Source organism: Drosophila albomicans, chromosome 3 (assembly GCF_009650485.2).
Source record: "Drosophila albomicans strain 15112-1751.03 chromosome 3, ASM965048v2, whole genome shotgun sequence".
In the NCBI taxonomy this organism is placed as follows: Eukaryota; Metazoa; Arthropoda; class Insecta; order Diptera; family Drosophilidae; genus Drosophila; species Drosophila albomicans.
In genome coordinates, this window is record NC_047629.2 from 4,106,605 (window position 1) to 4,134,130 (window position 27,526).

General features: G+C 39.7%; 1 protein-coding gene across 1 annotated transcript in view; it reads right to left on the reverse strand.

Moving 5' to 3' along the window:
- Positions 1–27,526, reverse strand: part of LOC117566416 (protein slit) — a 58,784-nt gene that overhangs the window by 5,217 nt on the left and 26,041 nt on the right. Inside the window, 18 exon segments of the mRNA XM_034245940.2 lie at positions 649–808; positions 865–2,395; positions 2,464–2,607; positions 3,857–3,928; positions 4,034–4,402; positions 6,821–6,892; positions 6,988–7,206; positions 7,883–8,036; positions 8,192–8,349; positions 9,577–9,792; positions 10,928–11,071; positions 11,144–11,285; positions 12,925–13,160; positions 13,379–13,522; positions 13,665–13,736; positions 14,074–14,145; positions 14,348–14,419; positions 19,204–20,243. Of these exon segments, the coding sequence (XP_034101831.2) occupies positions 649–808; positions 865–2,395; positions 2,464–2,607; positions 3,857–3,928; positions 4,034–4,402; positions 6,821–6,892; positions 6,988–7,206; positions 7,883–8,036; positions 8,192–8,349; positions 9,577–9,792; positions 10,928–11,071; positions 11,144–11,285; positions 12,925–13,160; positions 13,379–13,522; positions 13,665–13,736; positions 14,074–14,145; positions 14,348–14,419; positions 19,204–19,598 (4,372 nt within the window). The 5' untranslated portion in view covers positions 19,599–20,243.

Genomic DNA, 27,526 nt, shown 5'->3' on the forward strand with positions numbered 1-27,526 from the left:
AAAGGACTCGGAATCAAAGGAAAGTGTAACGTACTGAATGCAAAGTGTAGCGTGTAAGCCCTAGAACTTCAAAATTAACCAGCTGCCAGCTACATGGAAAGTTCAGCCACTGAACTCTTACAACCTTTTTGAGGTTGATGCATAAGGTTGAGAAGAGCCTTGATGAAGTGCTCTGCATGTGATATAATGACAAGTAACGTGACGTGACACATATTTTTTTGTGACTGCAATTTCAGGCTTGTTACTTCCGCTATTTCGAAGAAATACTAAAATATACCTAAATTTATATATTGTATTATTCATTGCGATCGGAATTGAAATCTTGGTGTTTTCAGATTGTTTGCTTCAACTATTTCTAAGAAATACTAAAATATTTATTTAGTATATCACTCAAAATGGCGATCGGAAATAAAATCATGATAATGTGATACTTGTTACTTCCGCTATTCCCAAGAAATACTAAAATATACCAAAATCTATATTTAGTATATCTCCCAAAATTGCGATCAGAAATTAATCCTGGTGCCTTGACACAATTTATAAAACTCTATTTAATCTGTGAATCAGGAATCGGAATCTTTTCTAGATTTTCTGCGCGTCCGCTTGGATTGCTTAGCTTGGATGAATGTTAGAGAGAGCAATATGTACCAGTGATTGTTGGGGGCTCTGAGCTGCCCTCACCTTGATCGCAGTAGCGTCCACGCTGTCCGTGTTTGCACTTGCACTGATAGCCATCCCTTGAGTTGGCATTGGGAACACAGCGACTGCCCCGACGGCATTTGTTCTCCGCACAGGGATCAACTGGCTCCTGTAGAAGTAAATGAATATTAGAATTCGAATTAATTCGATTTGATTCGGTCTTACCTCTTTTACGTGAGGAGTTTCATCCATGAAGTCCTGCTCATCATCCTCCTCGCCTTCGCTGGGTTCGCCCTCGAGCAGGGCACAACCCGGCGTGATCTTTTGCTGTCGCTGAGCATTGCCAAAGTCCACGAGCTTGTGGTTGATCCACACCTCCTTCATGCAGCCCTTGAAGCTGGTCAGGTTGCGAATTTGCCAGTTCTTATAGGCCTGCTGGGCAGGCTCGACAGGCAAGCCACCGAGGAACATGGGCGTGGTCAGCTTAAGATAATCATTGGAGCCATCGTTAATGATGGATCTGGCCAGGCCGCGATCGACGCGTAGCGTGAAGTTCTTCTTGATGGCCAACAGCTCGACGGCATGGTATTTGCCATCGGCGACCATTTCAAAGCTGTACATCGTGGACACCGGATAGTTGCCCACATCGTAGCTCACACGAATGCGGCCATTGAACAGTTCCACAGCTAAATGCGCATCCTGTCCGTCATACATGAGAATGCCGTTCTGCTCGGCACTACTAAAGACAATCGTCACATTCGCCTCGGGTCGAGTGCGCAACGGTTCTAGTTCCACGAATGAATTGTTGTGCACGAAACTAATGCTGGTGAGGTACTCGCACCATTTGCCCGTGTATCCCGGATGGCATTTGCAGAGGTAATCGGAGCCAGCTGCGTTCGGCTGGAAGCAGACGCCATGCTTGCACTCGTGATTCTGGCACGGCGATGTCTGGGGATACATCATGGAGATCATGTTGTGTCCCTCGCAGTATTTGCCCGTGAAATCATCCGGACACTTGCACACATAATCGTTGATGCCATCCACGCAGGTGCCGCCATTCTGGCACATGTGATTCTGGCAATCGTCGATGTTATCGGTGCAGTTCATGCCATGGAATCCGGCCATACAATCGCAGCTGTAGTGCGTAAAGTGATCCAAACACTTTGCCCCATTCGCACAGGGATTAAACTCCTGGCTGCAGAACTGTATCTTCGTATCGCACCATTCGCCAGAGAAGCCGGGTTGGCACTCGCAACGATAGGATTGCACACCATCGATGCAGGTGGCATTGTTCTGGCAACGTATCTCCTCGCCCAGGCAATCATCGATGTTCGTCTCGCAGCGTGCGCCCGTGTAACCAGCGGCACACTGGCAACTGAAGCGTCCCTCTTCGAGCACCGTGCAGGTGGCATTGTTGCGACACGGATTTCCGTAGCAGGCGTCGATCATGTACTCGCAGTGCTTGCCATGATAGCCAGGCTGGCACAGGCACTGATACTCCCTCTGAGGCAGGGCCAGACACTGAGCCTTGTTTTGACATGGCTGCTCGTAGCAGGCGTTGCACTTGGCCAAGATGTCGTTGCGCACCTTACCGCGGCAGGCGAAGTTCGACGATGGTGTCGACAGTATCAGCTTGTCCTTCATGTGCTCTGGCTCCGCACAGCGCGCAATACCTGGCTCCACATAGTCCAGTTTGATCCAGTCCGAGAACCATTTCAACGAGCAATCGCAGTACAGAGGATTGCTGCCAAGTGCGCTGTTGGGGAATAGTGAAGATGGGATTGAATAAAGTTACACTAATCATAATGCACTCACAGTACTCACATGTGTGTCAACGACTTGAGATCCTCGAAGGAGCCCTCGGGCAGCATGGATATCCGATTGCCGTGCAGCGAGAGCACGCGCAGATTATTCAGACCAGACAACGCATGACGTTGCAGACATTGCAGCTTATTGTACGAGATGATGCTGCAAAAAACGCCAACAAGATGTTACCAAACGTTTACCAAATTGCATACTTCACACACATCACACACACTCGAACACACACACACACTCGCACTGCACACATCATGATGAAGAAATGAAAGTAATTGCGAATTGCTTTAACCAGGCCCAAAACGAGCAGACAAAATGCTGCTATGAATGGAAAGAGAGTCGAAAAGAAATGCACCGGTTGTGAGCGTTCTGCGGCTGACTGACTAAGTAGATACCCTGTAGGGAACGGATACACATTTTGGTCAAGAGCTAAAGAAAGCTTAAGAGAAATGAGTTTGTGTTTTGTTTGTGTTTGCATATGCATTTGGAAAAAAATAATATAAATATAATATGCAGAACAGATCTCAGTTGGAATTGGGGTTGAATTGCTTTTGCCTTTATATTTTATACTGTATATGCATACCATAAAGTAAAATCTAAACTATTCTTTAACATGGTGTTGAATATTTCACCTTAGGGAAATTCTATGGACGAGTTGAATCCTTCTTCAATATTTCTATGAATATAACATGTTTTTTTACTTGCCATACGACTTATAAAGTGATGTGCTGAATAACAAAATTATACACGCAGACAATAGGAATAGAAAATTGCAGATGTAAAATATATGATTTAATATTTCCGGAAATATACTTCAGCAATAAATGGTATTAACGAATACACATTTTCCTTTTTTTAGAAATCCTTTGTCGAAGACTCTTAACACTTTAATTCCAAATTTGATTCGATTGCAGTTGCATCTCTCTACTCATGGACAGTCGTGTATACCCGATTGACTTCACTAAATGCTTTCAGCGTAGCATAAACGGCACAGCTTTGATTGTGGATAGCGCACACAGTCTGAAGTCGACAGTTGTCGGGTGGCAAGCGGATGCTAGTAGGCAGCGGAGAGAGGAGATCATGGGGCAGAGACGACAACTAATGCTTAAGCACGAGTCACGACTTAACGTCTCGAATGAATTTCGTGCCCGGTTAAGACGAGCCCAGGCCAAGGGTGGCCACAACCGCAAATGCAATTGCCGCAAAAAAAAGAGAAGTCGGAAAAGCAAAAAAAAAAAAAAAATTGTGTCAAGCCCTCTTGAGCTGTTGCGATTGGATTCAATTCGATTCGTGTTGTTGCCGCTGACGTTGCTCGCTGCTCGTTGAGGTTTTGCCTGTTGTGCTGTGCTACGTGCACTGTGGCAATTAAAAAGTCATTAGAAATGTGGCCCATACTTACAGCGTGGATAGTTTGGTCAGATTGGCAAAGGTGTAATTGGAGAGTATGGTGATTTGATTGTTGCTAAGATCACTGAAATTTGAGTAATAAAAACGAAAAAAGAATTTAAGAGTTATGAAGTTATTGAGCAAGAGAGAGAGAGAGAGAGAGATAGAGAGAGAGTGAGAGAGTACTTACAGTCGTGTGAGTGCACGCAAATGCCTGATGCGCTCGAAATGTATCTGCTCAATCTCATTGGACTCCAGATACAATTCGGATGTTTCGGCTGGAATGCCGCGCGGTATTTCCTTCAATTGATTGCGCGAACAGCGGACCACAGTGCCGGTGCACGTGCAGGCTGGCGGACAATAGCCATCGCCGAGGCATCCCTCGTTGTTCTCGCTGCTGCATTTGAATTCATTGTGGGGCAGATCCTTGATTTGCACATCACGTACCTTCGATGGGGCCGCACAACGTGCTGCGCCACCGTTCAATGATTTTTTACGCAACCATTCGGCGAACCAGGCCAAATGACAATTACAATTGAATGGATTCGATGCAAGATTCCTGCAAAATACGATAGATACATTTGTTGTAGTAACTGCTAAGGTCTTATTTCAATTAGTTGTCCGAGTACGCGACTTGCGTCTCTAACAGTGTAATGGGTACTAAGTTGACCCGCAGGGTGCATTAAGCTCTATTGGCTTTGAAAGCGCATGAAAGCTTTAAAATACAAATTTAATATAAATTCAATTGAATCCTTTAAAACTTTAAAGTGAAATTGAATATAAATTCAATCAAAGTGCTTTGAAAGCACTTAAAAGCTGTAAAGTTAAAATGAATCGACAAAGAATTGAAACTGTAAAATAATCCAGTTGAAGACAATAATCTCTTCTGCATTAAGGTGATACCCATTGGTGCATAAAGCTCTCTCTGTCTTGAAAGCACCTGAAAGCTTTCAAGTTGAATTGATTATAAACCTTCACAAAGTTCAATTTGGCTAGAAATCGCATGAAATAAGTAAAATCGAATTGAAAATCTATTCTGCAACAACTTTGTCGATTCTGTAGCCTCAAGTTGTAATTAAATAAACAGTCGCGAAAGCTCATTGTCATCACTTGTTGTCGAAACGCAATTTAAAATGCGGTTTAACACTAATATTGAACACCAGTTCCAATTAAAGATGAATGAGTTGATCAATTATTTACAATATTACACAATGGTTATGGAAATGCGAATGAGTTTGAGTTTGTGTATGTGCTTGCAACATATGTTTCACTTATTCACTTTGCACTTGGCCAGGCCCAAAAGCCCTTTAATTATGGAGGCAAGTGAAACAATGGATCGCAAATTACATTGGCAATTCCAAGCGTTACACTTCGAGTCCAGACTAATTTAATAAGCAATGCTGCTTTGTCATGCTATCAGCTGTGGGTTCAAGTTGTGCGTGTGTGCATGTGTGTGTGTGTGTGTTAGCCACAGGCTGCTCACTAACACTTTCGGCTGCCTTCTTCATTACACCCCCTAAAAACACCTGGAGGATGATTGAGCATGTGGGTGTCGTGTGGTGCACAGCACTTAATGGCTTCCATTGATGCTATTTATTAGCTAGTTAAATGAATTTTACAATAATTTTAGATGGCGCAAACGAACCACAACACCACGACGCCCCACCCCCAATTACAGTGGAACCCAATTATATGGAACACTTTTCATTTCTCACTGCATAGCGTAATTATCGCTGATATTATATTATTTTAACTAATGATATTCTACATCATTATTCTCTTCTTTCTTACCAAACTGATTATTTAATTTCATTTTCAAGTGAGCGAAGGAGCACTTAGTTAGGTGTTACTGTATATGGGTTTGCGCTCTTTATTGAACTCAATTTTAATTAATTAAATCATCGAAGGCACACACACACACTCACACACGCACACAGTCGCAAGTGTCTGGTTCTGAGGGTTGATTTACAACACAACGCACACACATGCTGCTGGGATATAGCATACAACATACATGCATAGTCTATATACACTGAAAAAAGCAGACCAGTTCCTAAAATCGAGAACATTCATCTTAAGAATTGTAAATTAAGAATAAGACAACGAATATTTCTCTCAAAAATTCCAAGTTGTTAAATTTCTTCTCTATATATTTAGTAGTTTTTTTCTAGTTTTCAGTTTTCTATGGTATATTATTATTACTCCTAAAGTTTTGTGAAGTTTTGAATAAGAATATTTATTCTTAATAAATGTATACTTTATTTTAATAATATTTGTGGTTTTGAAAATACTAGATTTTGTTCTCTTGTTAATAAGAATTTGGTCTCATATCAAATGTTCTTGAAATGAAGATGCGATTTTTGCTAAGACTTTTATGTTTACGTAATCTTGATTTTATAACTTTATTTTTTATCAGTGTAGTAGTGCTGTACTATAGCATTACTCTTACAAACTCATCGCACTCGAGGAAGAGACAGCGGGTGTGCCATTGGTCCGTTCTTATCGTAGGCAGCTCTGCTATAAATTGGAGTTCAATTGAATTATATACAATAGTTTTGCTCTGCCAAGCAACAAAGTGCCAGAGAGTAGAAGAAGAATTGATTTGGTAAAGCAGCAAGTAACATCATGAGCAGCAGCTTCTGTTTTGATGTGAAACTCTGGCAATCAGATTGAAGTTCAACTAGAGAACAATCAAAACCATTAACCTCATTTTATGTGCCTCTGCCCTGCACTGCCCTGCCCTTCCCTGCCCTGCGATAGGGCATATAAGAGATGTAAACGAAGAGTCTGGGCAATTAATGCCAAAGCTAAATCATTTATCTATTGAAATGCACGCCGATGCTTGGGCACTTGGCACAGTTTTAATTGCTTTGCATAGCAAGCAGATGCATCAACTGCCAACTTCCAGAATCTAGAATATAGAATCTAGAAGCAGCAACCTGAACAACAACAAATATTATAAAGGGGAAATACTTACAAAGACGTCAGCGAGTTCAGATGCTCAAATGAGCCGGGCATAACGCATGAAATTTGATTGTCGTAAAGATTGCTGCAACGATAGTAATAATAATGGAAACCAAAAAAGGAAATTCTTAATTATGATCTTTAAAGGGTCTTTAAGAGTTTGCTCTATGAGCTACTTACAGCGTCTTTAGTTGATGAAGCCCCAGAAACATTTTATTCGAGATCTCCTTTATTTTGTTCTCGCCCAATTGCAAATCCTGTATGCGAGACGCTCCCTCAAAGGCATTCGGCTCGATTCCGGTGAGTTGATTACGCTTCAGCTCCAATTTAACCAAATGCGGCAGTCGACCAAATAAACCATCCGAATTAATGCGACCCAATTCGTTGTCGTTGAGCAAACTACAGAGAAAAATGTGCGTTAATAATGTAATAATGTGTAAGTATGTAAACAGTCTAGTTAGTTGGCATTGATTGGTGGAAAAATCCAAATGGAAAGTCTAGATGAAATTGCTTCATTTTAACTTGCACTTTAATTTATTTTCCCACATTATTTCATAGTTTATTAGCGAGTTAAGTTTCATTGAGATTCCAACTAAAAGTGCGAAAGGGGTATTATCGGTGATATATACCAAATTAATATTCTCAAATATATTAAAAGTTGTATGTGATATGTCGATATACTACAATGTAAATATACCATATAATATTATATATACCAAATTATTAATCCGACAACAGCAGGCTGTTTTTGTCGTAAAAAAATGGTTCTTGATCTGACACATAATTTATCAGCTCAAATAGACCTCTAGTACTAAACAATTTTGTATGAACCAAAGTTAGATTGAAGAACGATTTAAAATATGCACTAATTTTCAAATATTGTCCACAAATGTATTTATCTTTGTATAAAGTTTAGTTTCATTTGTTAAAAATAAAGAGGTCTAGTTATAAGGGTCACCCTTTGAAATTGAATAAAAGAGTACTCTCAGCATCACTTCGGTTAGCTTTAAATTGAGACTCTTGTTAGCGCTAAACATAATAATTTGCGGCGAATAGAAATTGCTGGATAACTTACAGCTCTGTGGTATGCAACGGAATGTCGCGTGGTATTTCCTTGAGTCCTCGTCCCGCACAGTCGACGGTTGTGCCCTCGCATTGGCACATCGCAGGGCAGTCGGAGTCCATGCGACACTCGCCGGATAGCTTCATGCGCAATTCATCCCAGGAACCTGCAGGATAGGATAGAGTCGCGAGTGGGTGTTGTATAAGACATATTCTTTTCTTGTCGTCGTGTTGCAAGTAGCAAGTTGCACGTAGAACGTAGGACGTAGGACGTCGGACGTCGGACGTTGCAAGATGCCCGGTTGCCGGAGGGCGCACTTACATTTGAATTTCTCCTCGCGCAACGATTCAATGCGCCGGCGATGCATCCGCTTGGGTGACTCACAGCGTGCTCCACTTGTCTCTATGGGATTTTTGTGCAAATAGTCGGCCAGCCAGCGCAGATTGCAGTCACAAATGAAAGGATTCTTGGCCAAATGTCTGTATATAGTGTAGTGAACACCCACAGCCAGAAGTATATAAATGGAAATGGAAAGAAAGCACGAAAGTAGCATTGAGCATTTGTACTGAATAGACAGCAGAGTAAAAGAGATGAGGGGCAGGGGAACGCAGAAAGAGGATGGCAAGGGTGGCTAGGAGGGTAGGAGAAGCAAAACTGTTGGCTCTTGGATGGAGGCTTGAGACGTCTTAAAAGTGCACGAGCCCTGCGGCTAGCAGCAACGTTTCCGCTGCTTATTGTTGCCATAGCTTTTGTCGGTGTTTTGAAAACTATTTTCAAATGCAATCCTAGCCAGAGTTGTCCCCGTTAATGCTATGTGACAAAGTGCCCATAAAAATTGTTATAACGGAAGACATTTTAAGCCATTCCGTAATTAAAGTCACAGCCAAAGTATAAACATATAATCTCAGTATTAGTTGGGATGTTTATCTGTCCGATTCTCTTGTTGAATTAAACATAACTCGAAAGATATAATCTTCAATTACCATATTACAAGTTGTTGAATTGGATTCCTAAAGATTAGTCACTTTTTTAGAGAACTTGAATTCTTTTATCTTGATTTTATTTACCTAAGTTATCTCCCTATATCTCTGAACTGCGAATTCATTGATTGCCATTGTATTCGCAAGACTTCTGGGTTTCGCATCGTTTGAATCTTACTTGTTTGTTACTTGGCTGCTTGTTGACAACCCTGACAAATACTTAACCCACTCAAGCATAGTCCATATCATCTTAAGAAACGGCACAGCACTTAAAGTCAGCGCATTTATCGATGCTCAAGCGAGGGCTTCACCTACTCCTCCCCATCGAGACCGCCTCATCTTTTGTTCGTAGTTGTACTAAGAACATCTTTACGGTTCACAGCCGATATTGCTGGATGGGTTTTGGGAGAGGGGGCGGAAATAAAGGAGGCAATGTTGCTGCTTGTTTGCTGCTAAACAAATGTCAACGCGGGGCTGCCAAGTCAAAGCAACTACTAAATGCACTTCAGAGGTTTAACACCAAAGTGCCTGACTGCTGTTGTGCAATGCTGCCGCTGCAGTGCTCCATTCAAGCTGGAGGCTGGAGGCTGGCGCTGGGCGTCTCCTTGCCATGCACTTTATGCACTCCAAACACAGCAAGTGTGTGGGACGAGATGGGCTTGGGGGTTTGGGGTTTAGGGTTTTGGGTTTGCTGCTTTTCGAGGGGCCATGGGGCGTGGTACTTACACCGTTTTGATGCTCTTCATGGCGTCGAATGTGCCATTAGCCAGCGACTGTATGTTGTTGTCGTAGAGCGAGAGCAGGCTGAGGCTATGCAGGTCGCGGAAGGCATCCTTTCGTATGCACGAGATCTCGTTGGCATTCAGCAGCAGCAGCTGCAGTGAGCTGAGTCCTTTGAATACGCCCGAGGGTAAATCCTTTATTTTATTGCCATACAACACGCTGTAAGCAAAAGAAACGCAAAAAGCAAACACAAAGGTAAAAAGAGAAGAAAACATGAATAAAGCACAAATACCAAAGAAGACAATCACATGTCAAGCTAACAAATACCCTGTAATTTAATTGCACCAATCTGTGATACACATTAAAAGATTGGCAATACGTAAACGAATGATTAAACTGAAATATTTCCTATCCTATATAATTAAACCACAAACGCGATTGACTAAATAATAAAATTAAAAATTTAAGATGAGAATAGCACTTTTTGAAATTTTTATTTTTTGTTGATTTTTTATTCATAAATATTATTTTCATGGCCCATATATATTTTCTAGTTTAATTGAATTCAATAATAACTTTTATATTCAGTTATATACATATGTACATATGTATGTAGCCAATACCTCTAAGAAACAAATTACAAATAATGTTATTTTCAATTTTCATTCCATAATAAAAATTGAAAAGCCTTTTGTTTTTTAATTATATTTGTAAATTCATAAATATCAACATGGTTATTTTATAATCAACAAAAATAATACTTGTTATTCATTTATTCATAAAAATAAAAATAGTTAAGACTTAAGAATTTTTTTGGGCTCTAATTCTTTGAAACTCATTCATTCATTCACTTATATTTGCGGTCTCTGTTCTAATAATAACTTTAAAATGTTCCTTCGCCCTTCACCCAACACTTGTCTTGTTTGTATATACCCGATTTGTCTATTTCTCTGCTGTAGGATATACAAAGGTAGGCCAGCAAGGCTGCTCTTGTTGTGGTGGATTCTTGTTGTTGTTATTGCGGGCGGTAACTGGTTTAACACACACCTACACCTATGCACACACACACACACACACACACAGACACATAGAGTGGGGCTGCAAAGAGAGTGCGGCCAACACAGGTAATCTGATGCCTTGCGGTGTTGGCAACGCTTAACATAGGCCGATTAGCTCCTCCAGCTCAAGCCCAGTTCTAGGCCCAGTGGCTGTCAAGGAGTGTGACTGACTGACACCACACACTCACACTCACACTCACACACAGACAAACAGACAGACACACATCGCATACACTCAGCGAAGCGAGTGCACATTTTGTGGCATGCTACTTGTTGCTTAAATTGCGTCTACTTACAGCGTTGTTAGCTGCTTCAGGCCACTTAGAGCATCGTGTGCAATCCTCGAGATGTTGTTGTTTGACAGATCGATGCGTCGCAGTCGTCGAAAGCTGGAAAAGGATTTCGCCGGCAGCTCCGTGATGAAGTTCTGCTCGAGGCGTCTGCGAAACAAAAGCGTTAACGTTTAACACAGTTTTGGATGGCGGATATATTCGTATATAGTGATTACTTACAGTTCGGTGGTATCGTCGGGCAGTGTAACGGGCACACTCGTCAGACTCTTCTCACGGCAATCGACAATGCCATCGGCACAGCGGCAGGGATGGGGGCAACTGTTCTCGATGCCACATTCCATTGGCGCATGCTCGGTGAGACCTGCAAGTGGCAGCAAGTGTGCAGCAAGTGCACGCAAAGTGGCAAGTGTAAAGCAAACGTTCGAACTGCATATTTAGCTTAGCTGCTTGTGCCTCTACCGTCTACTGCCAGCCACTTGGCTTTGATTTGATCCACAGATCCACAACCACAGCAGCAGCAGCAGCAACAGTCGAAGCAGAAGCAACAGTCGAAGCAGCAGCAGCAGCGGCAAACCACATAATTATTAATGCTACTGCACAGCGCGCCAAGCTGTGGCTCCACAACAAAACACAGCGCAACACAACAGCCGCTGGTCATAAATGTTTACCCACATAATTCCATAGCATTTCGACTACGAAACGAAAGTCAAACAAGCTACGAAACCAAATTGTCATCAAGCCAACGAATTTCACATGCTCTGCAGTAGAGTGAGCTCAAAGACTTCAAAGACTTTTTTTTCCTCACAAAACTTTGCACTGAATTTAAGTTCAATTGTGGATATTCCTAACTCCTTTTAACCAACTGTATTCAAGCAATTACAGAAAAATAGTGGAAAAAATAATTTGAACAGTTTTTTTTTAACAATATATAGTTATTGCACTGTGCAGAAAACTGAGTATAATCATTTGTTACATAGCTCATAATGGCACTTTTAATAATTGGTTTTAAAATCCAATGATTTGAAATTCTAAGCTGTGTTCAAAGCTGCATTAATTCACAACAATACTGATGCATTAAGATAAAAATTGTAGAAGATATTTAAGAAATATTTTAAGAAACGCATCCTCCAACCGAATCCTAATTCCTTTGGCTGACAATATGGTATATTTTGTGTTCTATGGTATATTTTGAATGTAGTACTATATCTGTATACCAAAGATTGAATTCGGTATATTTCCTTGGTTAGTTTTATTTTTGGGTAGCTTAAATTGTAGTAACTGTAGTTAATATGCTCTCCAGAAATAGATTTATACGAAATGCCGAACGATTCTTTAAACATTATTCTTTTGGTGATATAGATCTAATATCACTATCTTCCTACATATGCACTACAAATCGTAGTAGTAAAGCCTTCCCTTTCAGTTTTCTTCAACTCATTGTTGACGAATTGTTTGAGCAATGTGTTAAACTCTTCAGATGGCAGAGCATAACGAGTATAATAATGATTGGAATAAAAAACTCGTTTCATGCCATCGCTTGGCGTACATCTTCCGCTTCATTGAGCACAGCAGAGCTTGGAGTTGAACTCAGATGGAGGCTGAGGCTTTCCAAACGCTGCTTGGGCCCGCAGCGGTTGAACATCTGCATCCCAATCAAGCAAGCGATGACGGCGTTAAACGTTTTGGCAAACACACGATGAAGCTTTTCCCCCCTTCCCTCCTCCGATGCTGATTTGTCCCCCCTTGCCAAGCATTGTTGTCGATGTTGCCGATGCTATTGCTTTGGAGTGGGCGGCACAGCGGGAGCGTGCCCATATGACTGCTTATGATTTACAATGCTTTGTTTTGCTACTTGGCATATAAAACTAATTAATTTGGCATAGCTTCGCAGGGCCCCACGACATTTGTCCGTTTTTGGGGAGTCGCCCCCCTTCTCCTTCCGCTCCCCTCGAATCGCCAAAGCAACTAGTTGCAACTACGTTAGATACATGTGTCCATACCTGAACATTTGAACTCCTGGTCGTGCAGGTCCGCCACGTTTTGGCCCTTCAGCTGCGACGGCGACTGGCAGCGCGTGTAGGGAGCAAGGCGAGGGGCGCTGCGTAGGTAGCGCGACAGCCAGGACAAATGGCAATCGCAGGCGAACGGGTTATCCGATAGGCGCAGCGCCCGCAATTTTCCCAATCCCCCGAAGGCATTGTGCGGCAAAGCGGTCAAGTTATTGTTATTCAGTGTGCTGCATCGCGAGTACAAGAGAAAATTGGAATTGGAAAAAAAATAAGTTGCATTATCAAGTGAATGCATCTTTCTTGGCCTTAGACCAAGGATGGGCAAACGAGCACTTTAAAATCGTATATCGCATATAAATCATAAAGCGTACTCGTAGAAGTAATGCGCTGTTGTCAGCCCTGAAACTTGCCCATCCCTGGTCCTAGTTCTCTATAGTGTGCTTACAGTATCTCCAGCTCCAGCAAACCCTTGAAGGCATGCTCGTCCATACAAGTGATTTGATTGTTGTCCAGCTGCAAGCTCCTTAGCGACTGCGCTCCTTTAAAGACTCTTCGGCCAACGGTTGTGATTGCATTGTGCGAGATGTCCCTGTGAGTGAGGAAGATGCACAGGCAGGCAGGCGGGGGAAGAGGAGGTGGAGAGTGTCATTATGTGTTAAATATCTAAGGTTCTATGGACTACACTACGTTTGGTAGATATAATCGCTAGATGTCTACATTGGATTACTTACAATCGCAAAAGACTCGCTGAACTTGTCACAAAGTTTTCAGGTATTGCCTTAAGTCGATTGTTGTTTAGGCGTCTGATTTATAGAGTGAAGTGTTTGGTTTTTTGGATTTGATTTTGATTTTGGTGTTTTGTATTTGATATATTTTTATTTTTTGGTGAACGAGCATATTAGATACGCAAAACGAAACGCAACGAAAGTAGAGAGATACGCATAAAACGAAACGAGAAAAAAGATACAAAAATGTTAAACTAAAAACTCAACATAATCGAATTGCTTCATGTGAATTCTACAATATATTTCTATAAAGAGCAGCAAATTTTCTTTGGTTAGTTCAGAGTGAATAAGTTGTACAATTTTCATGCACTAGCAAAATGAATTTCATATGCAACGAGAAAAGATCTCTACTTACAGTCGCTCCAAAGATACCAAGTCTTGCAGTGCATTCTTCTCAATCGTATGGATTTGATTATCGGTTAATTGGCTGCAGAAAGGGGAGAAACAAGATGTCGAAAACAGATAGTATAAGTTGTTGCTTAACATCTATTGGCCAACCAGTTTTACTCAGTTCAAATTTATAGTTATAGTATTATCATTGCATTTTTTGGTATATCAATGTGCTCCACTTGGAGTCGAGTTACGCAATGATAAATGCGAGTCAAAGAAAAAAAAGTTAGTTTACTTACAGCATTCGCAGCTTGGTTAAACGCTGCAAGTCCGACTCATATATCACGGTCAAATTGTTGCCCTGCAAATCGCTGCAAAAGAGAAGAAAGGAGTGGGGATCGTAAAAAGATTGTAAAGCATGATAAGGAAATGGCTGGCTGGCTTGCTGGTAATTATGTTGCAACCCAAGTAGCTCGCTAATCGAAATCAGCTGTGGCAGCGCGATAATAATTTTTAATTGCTTGTAAGACAAGGCAGAACATCGACAGCAACAACATCGAAGCAGCCAGCAAGCAACACAGTCTTTTGTTTGATAACGAAAATATGATATTTAATCATTTAACATGCACAGTCGTATTCGCAGGCTCAACCGAAGTCGCAGTCGCAGGAATAAAACTTGTTTTTCTCAGAGATACACAAAATTTGTTACCTGCAGATGTCATAACAATGAAATGCAACCTAAGAGATACAAAGCGGAGAAAAACCCCACAGATCTGAAGACCGAATGCGCATGCGCAGCCAGCAGACAGCAACATCAGCAACAACAATAATAATAACAACAACAACAACAACAACAACAAGTTGTTGCAGCCCTGGCCCAGAGTCAAGCGAGAGTCTCAGCTGCTCTTTGAGTAAGGTTGGCTGTAAAGAGGCAGCAACCGGCAACAACAGGTAGTAAGACCTTCGGTCTGGGCCAAAAACGAGAAATATTTTTCTATTCACTTGCCGAGGGGTATAATGCCTTTGTTATAAAATTTGTGACGCTCAGAAGGCGTGCCGAACTCTCTGCTTTCGTCAGAACTCGAAACAAAGATTCACTAGAGTATTTACAATCCTACAACATAAGACGAACTTTGCTTTTTTTGCGCCGAAGCCTTAATGAAACTCGCATCAAGTTACCGATGAGCCCAACACACACACACACACACACTCACACACACATAAGCAGAGAGTTTTTAATGAGCTTAATATCTTGGCAAGATGTGGGCATCGCGTTTGGTTAGATCCAACTGATTACATATTGTGGATTCACAAGTCGCTGAGGAGCCAAAGAGTTGAAACAAAAGTCGCTTCTAATTGACAGACATTTTTCAAAAGATTTTACAAAAATAATTATAATACTCTCTCGAATGTCGGAAATCAGCTATGTTATGTTGCGTTATGTTATGTGTGCGTTGCCGTTTTGTTATAATTAAACATTTAAGTTCATTAATTCTTTGAGGCATTCACAAATTGGCCAGACCAAAGCTTTTGTTAGTTTTTAGGGTCCAATTAGATTTCAGCTCAAGTTGCTCTTTTCTTGCGATTCTTTTGCCTTTTCTCTTTAACTTTTATTTATTTATTTTCGGGTTTTTTTGCATGTCTTTGAAGAATTTACTGGAGCTATAAATTAGGTTCACCTTTAGCTGTTTTTGTATTTTTTTTTTATTTTTGTTTTTTGTGAGAGGTGTTAAAGGGCTTTCGGGCACAAATTGGGGTTAAGTTTGCCTGCGCCGAAATAGAAAATACATACATAGAATTTGTATGTACTATATATGCAAAACCGTTCTCATGTCAATCGTATAACCCGTGTGGGTGGCTGACGAACTGACGAACCAACAGACTAAAGGACAGACTGTCTGTGTCCAGCGTTGTCCGCTGCCATGTGACCATTCTAATCCTCCCTGTCACTCTGAAACATGCCACACCGAGCCTCTGCTATGTAATTAAATGGCAAGTCTGGTTCTGGTTGTGGCTCTCGTTCTGGTTCTGGGTTATTCGGAGTGAGTCTCTGGGCCTCTGAGTCTGTGCTGCACTGTGCTCTACTCTGTTGGGTTGGGCCCCAGTTTTGCCATCGCATTGTTTTTGCCATTTGCTGCTTTGCCAGCCGATAGTTGTAGGCATGTTCAATATTTGATGTGCATACACGACTAACACAACACATCCAGTCTCACTTATATAGCATATATATATATATAGTTGGTCTATGTGCGAGTGTGTCAACTGCTAGTTCTGGATTCTATGTAGCATGAGGGTGACTCAACTCTCACTTCACTGATCATTATCATTGCTAACAGATGCAATTTTTGCAATTAGAAAAACATCAATAATATTAACTTGGCAAAAACTCTTTACATTAATAGGATTTAAAGAAGAAGGCTTTAGGCTCAGATTCTGAATATTTAAAAAACACTCTTTAAGAATTGTTTATTGGGAGAAGCAGTAAAAAATAATTCAAATATCATTCTTAAATGTTTATAAAAACTTCATTTCAATTAAGTCGTTTATTGAAATAAAACATTAGGAAAACGGCATTCCTTCCTTAAGAAATCCATTTTTTCGATACAGAAAAATGAAAATTCAATTTTTGCAGCTAACGCTTTATATTCGATTAAGAAGTTTTAAATTGAAATATTAATAAACCTAATCTCATTAAAATCCGTTTAAATATTCTGGTTTATTTGTATTACCTTTATTATATTTTCTTTCATTTATTGAATGTGTTACGAAAATATTATACTTGAAAATATTTATTTCATTGTTTTTTAATCGGTTAAAATTTAAAATCTTTTAATTATATGAAACTTTATTATAATTACAAATTCAGCTCATATTTTATACTGTTCATTGAAAGTGTAAGAAAAATCTATCTTTAAAGTGATTATTATTTATTTTTCGAATCGGTTTGAATTACTCTATTATAATCCGCTTCCCCTTAAGGGCTGTAAACATACTTTTATGGATTGTAAATAAAACTGTCAATCATTTTTAAGTATCCACTGGTATTGTGCAGCTCACATTTCATCTTTCAATTAATTTCTTGGTGTATTTACTCGTATTTCAACCACTTTTCCTCAAGACTTGTTACCTTTTATTCTAAGCTCTTGCTTGAAACCCTTTTTGTGTTTCTCTTATATTTTATTTTCTTATTTATTCATTCTGTTTAATGTAATTTTGATCTGGCTTAAATCTGGCATACGTTCAATCTGAAAATGTCACCCAATAGTTTTCCGCAATGGCATGAACCACCCTGTGCTGCAGCATTGAGGCAGCCGCTTTGGTATTTTAAAATGCAAATATGCCGTGTATGCTGATATGTTTTCAGTTTCTGTTTTCTGCTTTAGCTTTTCATTTTTTCTGTTTTTTTTTTCGTTTTATTTTTGTATTTTTTTTTTTTAATTTTGTTGCTTTTTTGCATAAAACAAATGTGTCCCTGAGTGCTATTTGACTGGCTCGGGGTGCACCGACTGCTTATAACTGGGCTATTTGCTTGTTGTTGTTGTTGCTGTTGTTGTTGTTGTCGGCAGTCGGCAGTCGTCGTCGACGTTGATATCTGTTATTAATTTATGTAGAAAAAAATTTAAAACAAAAACTGCAGCTTTTGAGGTCGCCGAGTGGCGCTGCAATGGCTCTACTGAGGATTGAATGCAGCGGAGCTATGCCACGGAACTGGCAGCAGGAGGTACGGGGGGCAGGAAGGAGGTGTGGCTCTGTGGCATTTTGCATACACTTGCTAATTGCCGGCGCGTTAATTTATGTGGCGTCCGACGAACGCAGACGTTCGGCTTAATGCATTTCGTGGCTGTTGCAGTTGCAGAGCTGCATGCAACAATTGCCAAAAGTGGACGCTTATGCTGGCTTCTTCAGCGACAATTAATAAACTTAATGGAGATTTAATGTACGGACTGAGCTGACAACACAAGACGCCAGTTTGCATAGCTTCGTGTTGCCAGCGACGCGTCGTCCATTTGTTGTTCGCTGTTATCGACACACGACATGGTCACGGCTTTATTTGTTTTTAACTCTACCCCTGTTAGAGTTGTTACTGTTGTTGTTGTTGCTGTTCTAGTTGCTGATTGTCTATGATGATTTGTATGTAAATATGAACATCTGCTCACAACTGCTGTTTACGTAACAACATTCGTGCATATGTAAAATCATATAGACCACTTATTGTCAAGGCCAAGAAACTTGTTCGGCTAGTTCGCAATCTTCACAACTTCGAGATAAGAATACTTCCTTCCCACTTATACATGAAGTGCATGTAAACATATGTTGTCGATTATATCGGGCGAATCCGATCTGATGGACTCATTCCAACATATTTTACTATCCTTTGTATTCCTTCTCAAATGTTTTTTTGTACATTCTTTTTATCTGTTATATGTTGTTCCGTAAGATGTTTTACCTATTTACACGATTTTTTTAAATTAATTATTATAGTTATTATTATAAATATTCTTAGCTTCGTATAATTTGGTTTTATTATAGACTTTGCGCCATTAATAATAATAATTCTTTATTATGTTTCAGCTATGATAATTTGGCATTATTTACATAAATATATTTTGAAGTATTTTACAAGTCCGTGGAGTAAAAATAATGGAACTAGCTAGGTGTTATTATGGGTTTATATTTTCAAAGTTTCTTCAACTAAAACGAACAAAACTTTGATTGTTTCATGGTTTTTCGAAATTTGTAATTATGAAAATGTTTGTTGCAATCATTTTTAATTATTCTTTTTTATTTTTCGAAATATTTTACAATCAAATGGAGTAATAATAATGAAACTAGTTAACTCATCATATCCTAGTATTTTTAACATTTGTCACAACTTAAAAGCTGGTTGTAACGAACTTTCTATGATTTTTTTAAATTAGTAATTATAGTAATCTTAGTTACCTTACAATATTTACTATATTGATATACAATTGTATATATTGTTACGCTATATTTTCTCATTTTTCCCTCACAGCTAAGTGTCCTCTCCACGATGTTTAAATATATTGCAATTTCGACTGATTTTCAGCCGTCTATCAGGGTTCATTTGTATATTGGGGTTGTTGATTTTCTTTTAGAGTAGATTAATATTGAGAGTAGTGAGCTGTGTACTTACAGTCGTTCCACATCCGCAGATATTTTGCGAGGCACCTGCGTTAATCCTCGATGCGAGCAGTCAACGGTTAATCCGCTGCAGGAGCAAACCCGCGGGCAACGCGCCTCCGCAATGACGCCAACTCCGCCACCGGGGATGTGGATGCCAACGGAGCCGAGGCCGCCGCTGGCGATGGCCGAGCTGCCAAAGCTGCCACCGTAGGGTTCGCCATGAACAGCGACGCTGAGCAGTAGCAATGAGAGTGACAGGGACAGGGACAGGAGAGACAGGAGGGAGGGAGCTAGTTGACGGAACCGCAGACGGAACAGGATTAGAGCCTTAGCCGTGGCTGGGGCTTTACAACGCGTCGGTGGTTGCAGCGTTGATGGTTGCGTCGTCCTCGACGGCGACGCCATTGTGGCACATTTATAAGCAACGTGCCTAATTGAAAGTATCGAGTACGTGTGCGGACGCCACTTTGTCAACAGCAATCACGATTTCACAAATATTTGCACAAGGAAAAAGGATTGATGACGCCCGGTTTCCTCTTTTCCGTATTCGTATATATTTCCCGCACTTCGTATTTTATTTGTTTATATTTCGTAGTTCGATATTCGTCGTTGTTGTTGTTGTCGATGTTCTTTCGGTTTCTTGTTCACCGCGCGCTTCCCGCACTCACTTTATTTTCGTTCTTTTCTTGCAGCCCGTCGCGACCGCGCGCCACGGCACAACTGATAGCAGCTGGACAGTAAAAGAGCACGACAGGGAGAGAGCAGCGAGTGAAAAGTGACGAGTAGCGAGTAGAGGAGAGAGAAGTGCAACGACGAGAACGATGTATTGTGTTGTGTGTAGGTAGCCAGTCCACTTTCGTTAGGTAGGCGACCACCAGACGGAAATGGGCTTCTTCTATTTGTATCTTTGAGATACGCACGTCGACGCAACGCTGACACTGCACTGCTCTGGCACTTTGCTGTCAGCAGTTAGACTCGCCTCGCCAGCAACTTCATCATCGTCATGAACATCATCAGCAGCGCCGTAAGCCTGTGACCTGCTGCGCACATCTGCAACGAAAGAACGAAAGAGAGAGAGAGAGAGAGAGCGAATAAGAGAGGGAATGTTAAGAAAAATCATGAAAAATTATCTATAAATTCGGCAAGCGTGTCTACGTCAGTGCAATGACAGGAAATTGTTACTGACTGCGATATAAATATATATGTAGATCCACACACATTCACACACACACACACATGCATAAGAAACTCTCTCACACATCACACTTTATATCACTTAAATAAAAAAAGACAAGTGAAAATAATGTGACAGTTGCGATTTGATGGTGGAAACTAAAATTTATATTATGCACAATGTGAGAGACAAAACAAACTTTAACTTTACTAAAATTAAAAAAAAGTGCATCTACAATATATCTGGCTTCAAGTGGCAACTTTAAATTCCCGGAAACCTTTCGGGTCCTCTCTCCTGAATTGGGGTTGGTCTTGTAGAAGCACCTGTCAGTAGCAGTAGTCAACAACTCCAACAACGAAGAAAGACTAATCACCCTAATCACAGAACCATTATTAAATGGTAACCATATGTTTCCCCTAAGAAAAAGGAGATAACGAAAGCCAGTCTTAAGAGCTAATGACTCAACTTATTAACTATTTATATCGTGTATACGGGAAAGAACATGTGTTTCTTCAATTGTTTGTATTAGCCTTGGCAAAAAATGTAAAATGCTCATAAATGGGTAGTAAAGGTCTGAATGCAAGTCATAAGAAGCCAATTATAGTGCAATCACAATTTCAAGTTATTGCTCTCACATTAATGCATAAAACGTAATGTTTTATTATGCATGCTAATGCGAGAAAATGTGATTTAATGTCTTAAAAGACTGAGCACTAAGTAGCTACAATAGTAATGGGCAATTCTTAACATTGTTAACTTTAAGAAAGTGACTGTTTTTGTTTAAGTATACATCAGAAATGTAGTAAGACCAATTTGATAAATAAATTTCAAATTTAAAATTAGGAATATAAGTAAGAAAGTTCTCAAATGTAACCAAATCCGAAATCAATTTTCAATACAAGACGAAAGAGGTATATTCATGAAAATATACCAATTAAATATACCGAAAAAATATTTAATTATCGTTAATGCTGTATTTGGTGTTTCAATACATTTGTACGTGTTTTTATAGTTTTTTATTATTATAGAAATTAAGAAAAGGTTTCTATATTTTCTAACTCTTGCGTCATTTGCATAACATTCCTACGCATTGTCTAGTAAAGTCTCACGCATTTCCTGGTTGATCTATTTTACCGCATTTTAAGCTAACAATTAGATTAAAGAACTTAAGTGAGCACTTTGACTCAATTAAATTGTCTTCTAAGTACTGACCCTCAATTTACAATCTTTTCCCTTCCCTTCTCGAAAATCAGTCACAAATTCTACACTCAACTACCGCTGCTACTACTCAAATCAAATCAAATCTATATTTAGTGCACTTGTCTACACTGTGTGGTCTTTCCTTTTCCTTTCTCCTACTCACTCGCTTCTCACTTCTTCCTTCCTTGTGCCCTCCAATTGCATCTGCCGCTCATGGTTTATTTTTGTGCCGCTCACTTTGTGGCACACTTCTTGCCGATGTCCCTTCTTCTCAGATGTCAAGTTGGGTATTTAATTTGCAAATTGACATGTTAAAGACATATTCACATTTTTACCCCAACAACTCATGGTATTTGTATTCGTATTCGTATTCGTATTCGTACTCGCAGTCACATTATTATATGCCATAGATTGAAATTAATTGTTTAAATTAACATTTGGATAGCTGACAGCAGCGATTGACTTGGAATTTGATTGGGAATATGAATGATAACGACTAGCTACGAGTAATCGGAGATGTCGACATGGGTGGAACGAGATGAACGAGGGTCTGTCAAATATTCTTAACTGGCAATCAACGAAAACTCAATGAACATTGGCTGCTAAATGCAATTGAAAAAGAAAAAGCTTGGGAAAGTATTTATATACCCCGTGATTGATATACATATAATGAGAAATGATTTATTTGACGTGTAATTAAAAGTCTAATGAATATTATTGCTCATATATGATTTACATATAATAATTGTGGTGTATTACCAGTTGAATTCAGATTTTGCATATTTTCATATTTAATTGAATTCGTTGATAATTGTTCAATTTGAGATTTATTTTTTTACTATTTATCTTTGTTAAAATGTCTTAGGAAAACCAAAAAGTATTTGTCTTACTATCGAAGTTCGCATTTCATTGTAATTTATATTGCTAATGAAATATGAAATAATGTGCTTAACTAAATTAAAGTCCAGTGATAAAAATAAATCAATTTAAGCTAGACTTAATCCTTAAATTAGTTAATATTAAACAATTTAATGTTAGATAGCAATCTATATTCTGTTCTCTTTTGTTAATATATTCAAATGGCGTTAGTATAGTTCAAAGTTTGTTTAGACATTGACATTGTTTTCCGTGGGTATTTTGCAGCAAAGCTTCAGAGAAGTGCAACACTTTCCAAGGCTGGGTGTTGACGAGTGTATACTGTGTATGTGTGAGTAAGTATCCTATCAAAGACATGCCAAACGCAGACAACTAGGCAGCCACCCAACGGGCCTTTAATCAAAAATTTATCATTTCTCTAGCAAAAGGAAAGGCGCACAAAAATATTTCTGCTGCAAAGGGATGCCTTTCTTTACATGACGACGACGATGGCGAGTCTTTCTCCTCACGATGACGATGACGATGACGATGATGATGATGCTAGGGATGTTGAGAAGAGGAAGAGCGGATGTGGGGGAGTAAAATGCTCAAAAGATGTAATCACTGCATTGTCACCAACCGGAGACGGGGCTCAGTCTCAGTCTCAGAATTGAGCTGGAGCCTTGACGAAGTGAATGAGGGAAGGGGGGAAACTCCTTCTGTCCTTCCTCCTGGCGGCTGTTTCTTCGACTATGTCATTCGCTTTCGACTCATATGAAACATAAATCAGTGAAATTCTATACATGCCAATGATTGTCTACTCTTTGGCTTGCGTTCAACATACAAACACACAAAAATTCCAAAGCAAAATTCAATGCATGCCAATAACTCGTTCCACAATCCAGAGGATGAGAGAAGTCAGTGTCTTGCTATGGAGGAAGGAGGCAAGAGGATGAGGATGGGGATGGGGACTATGTAACAGGCTAATGAAAAGAAGGCCTCGACATGAACACAGCCCTGGGGAGGGACGCTGCGCAGGCATAGGCATTGGAATAGGCAGGGGAACAGTTGTCGACCGGGTTTATTGAGATAACGCGTGAAAAACAGAGTGACATTTAGACAAACAAAAAGAGCACTATCCAAATAGTGACGCTAGATAGACATAGACATATATAATGGCACAAAGAGTTGGGTACACACTAGTCTCTGCAGATTAATGAGGCACCAACCCAACCCAACCACCTCCACCATCACCACTAAGTATTGCCTTGAAACAATAGATTTATGAGCATGGAAAACCCACTGCTGGCGCTTACTGACTGACTGACTGTGTGTCCACAATCTGCTTGGCCCTCAGGCTACAGCTACAGCTTCAGCTTCAGCTACTGCTGCTGGTTTTCTTGTGGATTTTCCAATAAATTACTCTTAAGTATGCACTTAATTCAAATAATGCCAACTTGTGCGCTTTGTCCCCTATGCGGGAGGGATGAGGATGGGGGAGTGAAACAGGGAATTGCCGGGCTGTCTGACTGTCTGGCCTGTAGTGTCCCGTGCTGGCCCCAAGTGATTTGTTTTTTTGTGGCTTATAAATGAGTAGATGTTGTGCCCATCATCCCGAGCAATGTCTGACAGTTTTTTGTTGTTTCTTGCCTTCTTGCTTATGACATATGTCAAAATTTGTATCATCTGTGGACCACACAACTTGTCTGCTCAGCTGTCCAGATAAGCGGAGGAAGGAGTGTTGATTCTTTATAAACACCATTCAAAAGGGATTAAGCTGAAGTCAGCGAAAGCAGAATCTGCACAACTTATGGCTTAATCTCAAAAGTGCTGCCCTCAGCAAAGACCTCCAATGCACTGCTCAAGAATCCTCTCCAAAATCAAATATAAGCACAAGTATATAAAAACAGATCATATATATTTTAAAGATAAACTTGAGTTTGCTTCGTGATGCGAAACAGCTGTAGTATTGAGTATTTCAAGTGCGACAGACAATCAATTATTTTTCGGAATTTACTCATTTCAAAATAAACAGACCACTTCCGCTCCCGCAAATCGAAAAGTGTAGTAGCAGTCGTAATTTCAAAGTTAGAATTGCGATTTATAGTAGATACCATAGAAACTATAGCCTTAATATTAAAAGATATTTGAGAAATAAATGTATATGCTAATCTGGTATATTTAGGTATTAGTAATATATTAGTATATCGATATACTGAGTACAGGCTTTGGTATATTTTAGTATTTTTCGGTATTTTAATTTGGTATATTTTTATACGGCATTGTTTTACTTTTATTAACAATGTGTATCTTACAGTTGAGCACACTCGAAGGTATCTTACTTACTAAAATATAAATTGTGTATTACCATTGTAGTTGTAAGTAAATGAAAAAGAAATATGTATGTTACCCAATAAAATTGGCTTGGTACGAGTGTAATCGAGATACTTTTTCATTTGAGGGTAAATCGGAGAATTGCTTTAATGTGATTGGTATTTAACAAAGCCAGCTTCCAAGTTGACCAATTGTTGAACTAATTAGAAGCCTTTCCTTTTGCTGTCACGTTATATCTTTCCATCTCGGCCCACGTCTTGTCCAGCTGCATTTTTTTTACTCGTGCTCTGGCATTTCCGCAGAGTCTTTTAGCTCCACAATGTGACAATGCCGCTTTCCTCCCCCGCCAGTCATCTCTCTACTGAGTCTTGCATTGAAAGGAAAAAATAACCCCTTTTTGTACACCACGTATATATGTATATAACATATATGGTACGTAGTAAGTAAGCGTGGTCAACGCTCAATGAATTGTATTAAGGCTGAATGATGGAGATCGAGATGGTGACTGAATGACTGACTGCGATACTGAGCGACTGAGAGAGAGAGAGAGAGAGAAAAGGAGAGAGACTCCGGGCCCATCTTCAGTTGAGCAAGCCGGAAGTGTCGCATACTTTTACGGATACACCGGCTTAATTATGTGCATAATACACAAAAACAACAACAACAACATTTATGTATGTATGTTTATGCATGTGATGAACAATCCCCTGACGGAGACCGGGGCATGAAATGACAAAACACGAGCATTAATTGCTCCACATTCACACAGTCTGCATTGGAATTGGAGTTGGAGTAGGAGTTGGAGATGTGAACTGGAAGTTGGAGAATTGTGAATGTCCCCCAGGAGTTGGAGTGAAAAGAAAGAAAGCGCAAAGGTTTCGACAAGCCAACGAAGCTTATAATTTATTAATCTATGCATAGCACACACACTTAGACACACACTGAGCACTGAGCACAACTGCATAACAAATAATTCCATTTCATGCCGCTCAACTTTCTATGTCTAGAGTCTAGAGTCACTGCGGAATCTCTCTCTTACTCTTGTTGCCAGAGTCCAGCACTACATGTCACTTTAATCTCTTAGAAGTGTCACTTTTGCAGCTCTTCAAGTGTTTGTGTGCTGTGTTGTGTTGTGTTGTATTGCTCTCGTTGCTGTGGCTGTGACTGTTTGTTGTCGTTGCCTTAGGTGGGGGCGTTGTAAACAATGTGCTGCCGCTAGTTGAATTTGAATTTTCAGTTTGATAAGCAACAAAAAGCATAATAACACATCAAATTGCATGTGAGTAGGATGAGGGTGAGACTTGAGGCACAAGCAACCAGAGTGCCAGAGGATCGAGGGGGATGGGATATCAAGTGAGGCACAATATGCCTCAAGGTCTGCCCTTCGGATGCAAACCTTATGGTAATGAAGTGTAGCAGCTGTTTTTGAGATCTGAATTTGAATATAAGGCATCGCACACTGAAACTGTGCATATGATAAAATCGACTCCATCTGAGGTCCTTTCTCAAAACTATTTAAATAAACTCAAAGTTATTCACATGCTACATTCAAATAAGTAAGAAATAGTATTCAAAGATAAGCGAAAATATAGATTTATAGTCGGGCTAAGATGATATAAACAATATGTAAGAAAGTTACAGTCATTTTTAATAAGAGCAAAACAGTACGAATGCGGTATTATCGGGAAAATACAAATAATATATATATAAAGAAATACTAAAATATACTATAATCTTGATTTGGTATAACAATATACTTTAGCAAGTAAAAAAGTTGCAGTCTACACATTTGCATTAGAAGCATTGCAAAATCGGTAGTCATTAAAATATACCGAATTATAGTATAAAAAAATACTAAAAGCTGTATTTGGTATAAATATATTAGATAGATAGATAAGATACCATATAATATTAACATAAATTTTGATGCAATGATTTCCGTTTAAGTTTAAAGATTTACCAAATCTCATATATATTACAGACTAATTGCAAACTATCTGGTATTATTTTGTCATAGTGTAACACACTGTGCAACATAACGATTTACATTAGATACAGATGCAGACAACTCAGCAGCAGACAAGTCGCCTGACAGACTACTTGAACAATCAAATTCAATTTATGCCAACAGCCACACATTCATTTTCATTTTTGTACGAATACGAATACGAGTACGAGTACGAGTGCGAGTATATTCATTTTGATATTCAGTTTTCGTTTCTTGATCAACACAAGTGATACTGATGCTGACGATCAAGTACCGCGCTCGCACCTTAAATTAGTGATAAATGCGAAGGGGAGAGATGAAGCTGGTATTATGGCAGATTATGCTGCTCTATTTGATTTAGACTTGATTTGGCTTTATTATTACAATGGCGCCTCAAGTGCCACACAGTCAAAATGTTGACTGCTGGCCTGCTGCTTATCTTTCTTTCTTTCGTCTTTTTCTTTTTTTTTGGTTTTTGTGTGGGTTCATCAAAAAGCTTAGCATTATTTAAGTTTTCTTCAACGCGTGTTTGTTGTCGCTATTGCTATTGTTATTGTTATTGTTGCTCTTGGTGTATGGCAGCTGTGCCCAACCTGTTTCGAGGTTGAAAAAATAAAGCAACATAAACCCAAATTTCCATGTAAGGTTATAAAATGTTTTGTGCTATTTCACAAATGCATAAAAAACGAGAGAAAAAACAAAAAATAACCAAACGCACAGCGTCCAACTAAGTCTAGGCCTCATGCCCCGTTCCAGTCTCAAGCGCAAACTCCAACTCAAACC